The 11,074-nt window shown below is 37.5% G+C and overlaps 1 protein-coding gene across 11 annotated transcripts in view; it reads left to right on the forward strand.

The window, feature by feature from the left end:
• Positions 1-10,856, forward strand: part of AKAP13 (A-kinase anchoring protein 13) — a 359,098-nt gene extending 348,242 nt beyond the window's left edge. For 10 of the 11 annotated variants that reach the window (XM_031955554.1, XM_031955552.1, XM_031955555.1 and 7 more), the window contains 3 exons: positions 798-1,247; positions 3,826-4,159; positions 5,091-5,140. In XM_031955554.1, the coding sequence (XP_031811414.1) occupies positions 798-1,247; positions 3,826-4,159; positions 5,091-5,140 (834 nt within the window). Of the gene's footprint in view, positions 1-797; positions 1,248-3,825; positions 4,160-5,090 lie in introns of all 11 variants that reach the window. The other variant, XM_031955550.1, reaches the window with a different exon arrangement.
• Positions 10,857-11,074: the final 218 nt, after the last annotated feature.

Raw genomic sequence — 11,074 nt, forward strand, 5'->3', positions numbered from 1 at the left:
GGGTTTATTGCTTGTTTGCTACTTAATTTGGTTTAGCAGCTTTGAGAAAGGTAAAGTAGTGTTAATTATCTGGAAAATGGCACTGAGGACTGAACATCATCAGCTTTAAATGACAAAAAGGAGCAGAAGAAAGTAAATCAACTGTGATGAAAATTAATTGCATCATTGTGGGGAGGCTTTAGATTCTCTGGGATGACATTCCCAAAAGTCTAATGTGATAGAAACCTACATTTAATGATGGAAATTAAATATTAATTTCAGCTTGTTGATTGCTTGAAATTATTTTAAAATTAATATATGCTATATTATGTATGCCTTATATCTAGTTTTAAACTTTTAACATTCCAGAGGTGGGATATTCTTCTAAAATAGACATGATTAAATGCTCCTCTAAGAATATGCACATAGAGAGAAAAAAAATCTAGGGTAACAAAAGATTCTGGTCTTCTGTTACTACTCCTACTCACAATTAATGCCTGTGACTTGAAACCAGTTCATTACAAATTTGATAAGATAACAGACGAATTTCATACAAGTCTATTTCTTAGCATGCTTTAGTGCTCCCTATGAATTTGTTGTCTCAACAAGGCTTTACATATACTTATGTGACTATTGCCAAAGATGATGCCATTACAAATTCTATAGTCCAACTTAATACCAATTTGGGGATTTACAATATATAGTCTTTAACAGGCAGCCACTAAAAGGAATGGATGTAATGAATGGGTAGATAACAAATAAACCACAACATGATACATTGCATCAGAATAATTTTGTTTTTCTCCTTTCCCTTCCAGGGTGTGGTGTTACAGCAGGATAGCTACATTGAAGACCAAAAGTTAATGCTCAGTGAGAGGGCAATAACCCGGAGCTCCTCCAGACCCAATTCTCTGATTGAGCAAGAAAAGCAGAGGAGCCTAGAAAAGCAGCGACAGGATCTGGCCAATCTACAGAAGCAGCAGGCCCAGCACCTGGAAGAGAAACGCAGACGAGAGAAAGAATGGGAGGCCCGCGAGAAAGAACTATTGGAACGGGAATCACAACTAGTCCAATGGGAGGAGAAAGTACATAGGGGGCAGCAAGACTTGGACAAGGATCGAGAAGAGCTTCAGCAGAGAAAAGCAGCGTATCAGTCTGACCTAGAGCGTCTCCGAGCTGCCCAGAAGCAGCTTGAGAAGGAACAAGAGCAAGTGAAAAGAGAGATGGAGAGGTTAACCCAAAGGCAGGCAGAGCATGATGCTAATCAGGTAATCTGGGTCCTCTTAGGAGTCCTAAAAGCAAAGCACCAGAAATATCCAGTTACTATTCTCTTCCTGCCTAGGTGCTACATGAAATCTAGAGTCTTGATTTTTAAAAGCATATGTGCAATGCACAGAAAGACATGATCAATGAAAATGAAGAGTTTTCTTTTCCTTTTTCTTGAAAAATCATGACATCGTGGACCTTTTTTGTTGTTATTAGAAATGATTGGGAATCAGATAAGTTTTATTTCCTGAATAAAATATTTCCTTCCATTTTGCTTTATGCCTGCTTATCAGCCAATCATCTCAGTCTTAAGTAGGAGCAACAAATATATTTCCAGAGACCAGGTGATAAAACAACCTCTTCTTCTCTCACTAGAGAGAAGTATGGATGGGGAATGCTGTATAAGCTATTGTGTGATCACTCTCTTAGTTGGTTTTGCTTAACTGTTTTTTCTTGATTATAAGAGGAAAGTTGGAGGAGGCAATTTATTGGAAAGTGACTATAAAAAAATTTTTTTAATGAGATCAAACAGTATTGCTAGATCAATCTCATTGTGGAGGGAAGACAAGCTTCTTATCCTTTTTATAGCATATCACCTTATGGGAAAAAGAAAACAATTGGAGAAAATACACAAAAACACATAAATTATAGTCGTATGATGTGAATGTTAGAAAATTGTTAAAGTGGCTAGGTAAATGAGAAATAAGGTAAGTTTTATTTCAGGAAGGAAAGGCTTCAGCAGAAGTAGGCAAGAATATGCATATCTATATTTTAGGAAGGTATAGTAGGGGGAAAAAAAAGCATTTCCCAGATTCTCATCTTTGTTTTGCTGCTAGTTGGCCATTAACCAATTAGTTCAATCCTCTTTTCAGTCTGTTGTATTGGTAGGAAAGTTTCTCTAATCATTTAAAAAGGTTTGTTCTTCTGAAGTTGTCCCTAAATTGTCATAGAACCTTCTCTCTGTAATCCATGTAGAGATTGAGGAGAGCACATTCATTTGTAGTTTTAGAGGTTTGTTAAAGGCAGTTTCCTGTGGCTATTTGTTTTGTTTAGTGATTATGGTCTCCAAATACTTTAGAAAAGGCAAACCAGTTAAATGGCTCCTTAAAAAAGGGAAAAAAAAAAGGCTATCATAACAAATTACAGTAGTTTTGGGATCAGGAGACACTTCCACATTGCTTCCTTTGCTGTTTTGCAATTCTACCTTAACCCTAATACCATCATTAGTATTATTACCCATTAGTATTATATCAGAGAAAATTATAATAGCAACAGAGAATTACAAATTGTGTTTTATGTTTTGGCATGTTTTTACCACCATAAGTTAAAATAAATTCCTATAAAACCTGGCATTATCCCTATTACTGAGAAAACTACAGGCATGAAATGAAATTCTGGGCCATAATCTGGGTACTTTTGACTGATTCCACTATTCAGACTATGCTCCTTCCTATTCTCTTTATTCATCTAGAGCCTTGTCTGTAACTCATTTTTTCAGATTGACAACCTACCCCCTTTCACCATGAAATTAAATTGTTTAACTTGCCTGAGGATAAATTAGTGCTTTGCCTAAACAAGTGAGCCAAACTGTTTGTTCAGCTAGCCATAAATGTACGTCATTGTTAAAAATAATTACAATAATGCACTGCTTCTAACCTTTTCACCAAGAATGATGGAGCAGATGGGAGTAGATAAGTGGCCTATATTAGCTCTCTCTTGTGATTTTTTTTTTAAGTATATACCATAGCTCACAAGCACTTGATAGTTGGTGATACAAGCAACTCAGATCAGCTAAATTTACTGATGAGTGGTCCTCAGCTCCAAAGGAGGTCTGTTAATAACTCCTGGGTTTAGATTTATCTCACTTTGTAATGGGAGAAATCAGAAGCAGTTATGGTCTCTTCACCATAGCTTGGGACATCCAACTCCCTTTTCTGATTTCCGTCTATTCAGCTCTTAAATTTGTGGTCCACAGTCCACAGTCACCAAGCTTTTTGCCTGGGAATTAGTAATGCATATGGGGATGTATGGATTACTTTAACCTTTTTATATGAGAAAGTGTGACAGAAAACTATCTTGGATAGTCAGGAAGCCTTGGGTTCAAATGATAACTCTGAAACATAATTATCTCTATGCTCTTGGACAAATCACATAACCTCCACCAAACTCTTTAAGTCTTTAAGTTGCAAAACGATGAATAAAAATAATTACTAACATTATATAGCTCTTACCATTATGACCTAGACCTTTGGTCCTCACGACCACCATAGGAGTTAGGGGCTATATTGTCTCCATTTTACAGATGAGGAAGCGAGGCAAACAGCAATTAAGTGATGAGGTCAGATTGGAATTCAATGCCTGATATTCTGTCCACTAATGCCATCAGCTGTTTCATTGGTAGGTGGAGTTTTCTTATTATGTAAGGAAACTTCCTTATATTATACATGACTTCAGTATAGCAATATACTACCAATAAACTCTGTTTTTAGGTCAACTTAATTGCAAGACTTTATTTTTCTTGAAATTCTTGTACTGTGATTATCTTAGAATATTAATTTAAAAATATTTTGTCTTGTGCAGGTCTCACATCAACACAGTAAATTGATGCGGATCCCAGCCTTTTTCCCCAATCCCGAGGAACCCCCCCAGCTACCAGCACCTTCCATATCACAATCAGGGTCTTTGGACTCAGAACTTTCAATATCCCCCAAAAGGAACAGCATCTCTCGGACTCACAAAGACAAAGGTCCATTCCACTTACTCAGTTCTACCAGCCAAGCAAGTAAAGTGTCAGAGGGGCAGAGCCAGATCCCGGTCTCCACCTCTACCTCCACACGCCTCTTTGGTCTAGCAAAGCCAAAGGAAAAGAAGGAGAAGAAGAAGAAGAGCAAGGGAGGCCGTTCTCAGCCGGGTGGTAAGTCAAAAAAGAACCAAAACTCCAATTCTTTTTACTAGTAAAAGTCTGTACTTTCCTTGACTTTTTTTGGACTGGTTAAACTAGAAGAAAACAGCAGAGGGGGCAGAGTTTGCTTTCTAATGTACTCAACTCCCAGTCCATAACCTGATCTCTTAAACTCAGAAGTCAGTGGAGAGCTAAACTAGGTGTTATTCTACAAGTGTTTCTTAGCAACTAGTGTGGTATCCCAAAGTGAGCCTAAATACTATAGGAGATGCAGAAGTAGAGGGCCTTAGAGTCTAGTTGGAGAGAGAAGACTTTGTATCCATGCAAAGAGATAAACAGTTTAGCAGACTGCATATTTTATGTAATAAATTTCCAGAATGTATGGTGTCTATATAATAAACGTTGGTGGGTATCAAAAGAAGAGAGGCAATTCTGCTTCAGAGCATGCTATTACAATAATGCACTGCTTCTAACCTTTTCACCAAGAATGATGGAGCAGATGGGAGTAGATAAGTGGCCTATATTAGCTCTTGCTTGTGATTTTTTTTTAAAAGTATATACCATGGCTCACAAGCACTTGATAGTTGGTGATACAGGCAACTCAGATCAGTTCCTTCACCCAAAAAAGGAGGTATAGAGACATACATTTTAAGACACCTCAGCTCCAAAGGGGGTCTGTTAATAACTCCTGAAGAATTCTCCTCTGAGGAAGGAAGGCAAGTGAGGCAAGAAGGGGAATGAATGCCCAGGTAATTTGGAAAGGAATGGGGTGGGAGAACTGTATACTTCTCATTTTTTAAATAACACAAAATTAACTATATATTTAGATACTGGTATTAATAAGAGATTTTAGTGTAGTGGTAGTGAATAGAGACAATTTCAGGGTGCTTTTTTTCTCCTTTCTTTTCAATTGATTTTCCTTTTCTGGGTATCCTTTTTCCAGATGGTCATTCACCTGAAACACAGGCAGAAGGTGAAGAGATCTTCTGCTGATGGTTGGATTTTTTGTTCTACCAAGATAGAAATTATTGGAATCTGACACATCATCATCACCAGCTTTGCCTTCTCCACTGCTAGCACATGGCTTTACATGATGAGAACTTTCCTTATCTTTGTTGTTAAGAAACACATTGCAGTGCTCTCCTGGATCCTGGATTTGATGGAAATAAATGAGTATTGGGGCAGGGAAGAACCCAGTCTGCTTTGGCCATGACAAGTGAATACCAAGGACTTGAGGGTGGAGAGGGGGTAAGGGTATTTGGCACAGGATGTAAACAGCCAGCATCAGCATCTTGGAGTGCAGGAGGGTTTACCAGGTCACAAAACCCTTCCTTGGATGTTAAAGGTATGAAAGCATACTTGCCTCGAAAATGTTTTTTATTTGGGGAAGATAGCAAAAACAAAGTGTGCCATCCAATCCTTGCAGTGTGACAAGCATGTATGTACACATGTATGGATTTCATATGTATGTGCATATATCTGTGAGATGTGCATAGCATGTAGAGACAGTTGGGTTAGCTTAGCTCAACCCAAAAGGAAGATACCTGATGATTACCAGGTAGCATGTAGATATTAAATATCTCACCCTTTGGTTGCCCTTTCTCCCTGCACGATTCCTTCCTGTTTTGCATGTATTTCTTTATTTTAGGAGGGAGGTCTAATGATGGTTTGAAAAGAGAGCAGGGGAAAAGGCCTTCTGTTTGTAATTGAGTATCTTGTGCAGCACCTGGATGTTGACTGTTTGTTGGGATCCCAAAAGGATGATGTTCACCTCCATCCTTTATTCCAGAGAGGCTTAAAAAAGTGAAAACTCATCAGTTGACTTTCCAAAGTATTTGTCTGCACAGATGGCACATAGAATTCTCACCTGTCAAGGGAACACATCCTGTGTCAGACGTTTGTTTGTCACTGATTATTCAAATCTGGTTGACATCTCCTGGGCCTATTCCTGAGAACCTTCTGTGTGAAGCAACTCATGTTTCCTGTCCTAATAAGTGTAAGTGGGCTGGACAACAGTGCTCTTCTCCAAAAAAGTATGAGGAAGGTCTTGTCAGCATTCAAACTCAGCAGCCACTCCCTTGCTCTCTAAGCCTGGCTTTTCTAATGAGGTGTATTAGCATCAACTGTGGGCATCACCTGTCCTTTGGTCCAGCTGTATGTATTCATCTCCCAGCCCCTCGCCTATCCGTTGGCTAGCAGAAGGCCCTGGGTTCAGGGATGAGGACAGACACAGTGGCATTTGTGGGTCCATGTATTGGTATTTCATGAATAAAAATAAGAAAAAGGCTGACAGGAAAAAAAGGAAAAAACGGTTTCTGAACTCGGTGTTTCATGGGATTCTGCAGGAGAGATCTCAGCAGATTTTTAATTGTTGAGAACAAAAAAGAAGGAAGGAAAAAGCTAGAGGACAACTGAATCCCTGTTGTCTCCTTACTACTTTGGAGCAAGTAATCATACCTGCTGCTTTATTTTTTCATTATGTTTTGATTTGTATTTGCTTGAAGCTTTCCCACCAAGCTGTTCCATTGAGGGCAGTTCACTGGCTATGTTTTTTTCTTTCTTTTTACCCTCTAAATCAACCACAGCCGTAGCCTGTGAGACTCCACATATAGTATGTGGCACCTCCCCTCTCCCAGTAGAGGAGGACTGCAAAATATTCTGTTCTTCAAATTGAGGTCCTTGACACCCATTTCCCCTCAGGAGCATGGGAACTTTGAAAGTACTTTTTTTTTCTTTTTTCTTTTTTTTTTTAAACAAAACTTTTATTTGGTGCTTGTTAATGAATTGCAAGCTGGCCTTGCAGATTGGAGATATTTATCTTTCTGTTTTTTTGAAAGAGGTCTGGTTTAAAGTTTTTTTTTTAGTTTAGTTTTGTTTATTTATTTTATTTTTTAAGGATATGCATAATATCCCAATGGTTAAAAATCTGTCTCACTAATGCAAAAAGTGAGGTGATACCACTTCTCACTCCTCAGTGTGCTACTTAAAATGAATAAATCTTTCACCTGGGGCTGCCTTTAAGGCCAAGTAACTTTGTAGATGAAAATGAAGAGGGAAAAGGAAAGATTCATACACCTTCCTTTCTCCCTTCCCTTCTCTCCTTTCTCCATTTCTAGATGAAGAGAAAAGGGACTATCTTGTTTCTTGGGTTAAGAATTCAAGAAACTTGGCACCTCTTAACTCTATTCACTTTGATTTGTGCTTTCCTACTCTTCTGACACAGAGATATAAAAGCAGATCTGTCCTGTGATCTTTTCAATGAGAAATTCACCCCTCCGAAAAATACAAAAAACCAAAGTACTTCATTCTCCATGTACCCTTAGGTTGCACAATAATTGTTAAGGGGAGATTTTGAGCCCCAGAAAAAGGGAAACAAAGTAACCCTTTTCAATCCACTTACAGGACTTCTCTTTAAAAAAAAAATTTTTTTTTATTCCTACTTTATTGCTAGTTTTATTGGGTCCAGCAGTTTACCTAGCATCCCATCCCCCCCACAGTGTCTTGATCTTCCATAAATAGAATAGGATAGATGGTCTTAGAAGGACAGACGAGTTGAAAGGACTCAGTTCTCAGCTGGGCGGCTTCAGCCCCAATGTAAATACAACTACAGTATGTGCAATATTGAAATGAAATTGACATTTCTTTAGCTCCTGTATATCAAGATGTGTATAGTAAGCTGTCTTTCCTCCTCTTCTCTCTCCCCCAATACTCTTCTAGGTAGAACTGGGTTTAAAATTAAAAAATATATAAGTACTGATCAAATTTGTCTTCTCAAATGGACTGTTCTAAACAGAAACACATTTAAATAATTATACATTGCTGTACAATTGGATCTAGTTTGATTTGAAAGTCTCCACCTAGTTGTAATGTTTTGTTTATTTTATCTTTAGGAAATGGGATTTTTTTTTTTTTTTTACATAAAACCACTGATTTGGTTCTTGTTAAACAGGTTTAGGACCAGGACACAAGTTAGGTAGTCTCCCTGCACTTTATTCAGAGCTACCCAATTTCATGCATGATTCCAATTGCTGTATTAAGGGAAGTCCACTTATCCAGATCATCATCTTCTATGTGCCTTGGTCATCTTCCAGCCTCTTTGAAATGAAACTCTTAGTGGTTTCACTCTGAGTTTAGGGAATCAACTTACTGCTAATGCTCTTTTTCACTTGGTGTGAAATTCACCTTGAGATCTGATCTGGTTACTGAAAAAATGGAAGGAAGTTTAACTGACCCCCCCCCCCCCATCTTGCTTCCTATACTGTGACAAAAGGGTTAGCTTTCATGGTGACTTGGTTTTGGGGTTCTACAATTTTCCTTGCCCCTAATATAGGATATATAGGAAAGTACAAAAATGCCAAAGGGGGATTGGCTATCAGATTATTGAAATATTTGGAGTAGTGACCTCTTACAGATAATAGTACCCAGTTTTCCAGAATCAAGTACGTTTCATGGAATCAGGTTTCACCTTCAGTTAAACATTAAATTATCATCTCAGAAATTTTTTATCATAGCTTAATGCCATATGCACTTTAAAATCTCTTGTCAGTAGCTTGATTATGAGACAATCAAATTTATAATCTTTTTGTTTCTTTGAAATTAAAGTTAGAAACTGCCAAAGCCAGAAATGCTGCAGACAATTCAACTTTTGCCAACACATTACCCCTCTTTTCCCCCTCAGTGAGCTTATAGGGACAATCTCAATCTCAAAAAACCATCCACTATTTGAGTCTAAAGGAAAGAAAAGGTAAATTTATATACCTTTTGTCTTGCATGTTTTGGGATAATACCACTGACAAGTTATCCCTTTGATAACTGTCTTTCTTCCCCCTCCCAATCCATGATCCTTTTCCAAAGTTCAGTATAGTATTAAAGAGAGGTATAAATATCTAGTCTTTTTTGTTTGTTACTAAAATTAAATCAGTGCCCCATCAAACGAGTTAATTCTGATCATCTTAGGAGCACAGTCTCCAGGTATTATTACCTATAAAAATATTTTGTAATCTATCTTCTTTTGGATGGTGGCCTTTCTAACTCTTACTCTTGCCTCTCAAGGATTCTTAATGTGTGTTAGAGTTAGAAACACTATCAAACAAGTTAATGGGAGAGGCAGTTATATTGAGGAAAAAGGTACTTCTGCCCCCCAAAAGCTTTCTTTAATCACCCAAACACTTGCATTTCATAGTAGTTGAAGACTGCAAGACAAGACCTAGCCATAGTATTATGCAGAGCACATTGTGGAAAGATGACAGGGAGGGGACCAAATAGAGGAAGGAGAGACTATAAGAATTGTATTATATTCTCTAGGAAGCTTCAGTAACCTTTCTGCATTCCTGTATAGCAAAAAACCACCTTCCAAAAGGGATTTCAGCTAGATACAATTCTGTATACTGTGCTAGTGTGAAACAGTTTATAATCTGTATAATCTGACCTCCTGAATCTTAAGAGTCCTTGAAATCTGGAAACAGAAACAATTGTTCAGAATAGATTGTTTTGGCATAAAGGAAGATGTTGGGTGATAGTAACTGAGGGAGCTATTAAGTTTCTTTAATTAGCAGGGCCATTTTGGAAGCTGTTGTAGAATTTGATAAAATATACCATTTTTCAGTGAGTTATTTCAAAGGCTGTACATTTACTCTGATTAGTGTTCATAGGTGGAAAGGAGGATAAGGTATTTCAGGTTTTTTGTTTTTGTTTTTTAATGTAGCATAACATTCCTAGTTAACCAGAGCTCTGGAATCTGCCACCTGCTGGCCAGGTATATAAAATTTTTTAAAAATCTAGTCACCTTTAAATTAAACAACACAAAAGCACTTTTCCAAGTGCTAATCTTAATTTCACTTTCCATAAGAACAGGCCGTGATTCCTTCTTTTCCTCATAAATGTAGCTAAATTTAAGGACAAGCAAACTGAACAGTCTGATAATCTTTCCAGCTGTGGAAAAATCCAAAGCCTTTTCTAGAAAAGGTATGCAAACTATCCCATAAAATGCATTTTTCATCATCTTTCATTTATGACTCTTTAGAGGCCAGCATCTACATCAACTTAAGGTCCCAGATGCATTCAATTCTTTTATTCCCAGCTCTTGGGCCCAATTGTAATCTTCTCTTTGAAATAGGTAGTCACTATGTGGTAATACGTGGGGGTACCAAACTAAGATGCTATGTGGTAGGGACTACCACTATTTTCTATGTTTAAAAAAAAAAAAAAAAACATGCAGTGGTCATTATAAAGCACTGACAGAGAGATATGTCCAGTTCAGTTTGTCTGTGGTTTAAGTTTAGCTTTGTAGTTTCCTATGGTTTTTGGTTTGTTTGTTTTTTTTTTTTAACTGATATGGAGTGCACTAGCATATGCCACCGAATGTTCAAGAGGGTAGCTGTAATACACCTCATACCTCTGCTTTCAGTTTATTTTTTGTAATGCTTTGTATAAGCATTTACCTTGCTAGATTCTATTAAAAAAAAAAAAAAAAGAAAGAGGGGGTTAAAACCCACTTGCTGTATGTTAATTTGTAATTATTGTAAAGTAAAGCAGTAAAAACTGTAAAGTCTTTTTCCCCCAGTGTGTCTTCTGGGGTTTTGCCACAGCACACTGACTTTGTAACAAGCTTTTATTTATCTTCCTTTCTAGTTATCAGCTTAAAAACTGTTGTAAAGTTTCCCCTCTCCTACCCCAAAAATAAATAAATAAAAAATTTCTTTTGAGTCTGCTTCTTGGTGAATTATTCTTTCTCATTGGGAAGAAGAGAAGAGAAAATGTATGTGTGAAGGGAAAAGAGGAGATCTCTTGCATTTCAGAACCCTAGGATTTCCTAAGGTATGTCAAGTCCCCATAAAACCCCAGGAACCAGAGATTCTTAAAACTATTTTGTGTCATTGGACTCCTCCCTATCCTGTAGAGTGAAATTTATGCCCTCCTTCTTGGAAT

Source organism: Sarcophilus harrisii, chromosome 2 (genome assembly GCF_902635505.1).
Source record: "Sarcophilus harrisii chromosome 2, mSarHar1.11, whole genome shotgun sequence".
NCBI classification, from domain to species: Eukaryota; Metazoa; Chordata; class Mammalia; order Dasyuromorphia; family Dasyuridae; genus Sarcophilus; species Sarcophilus harrisii.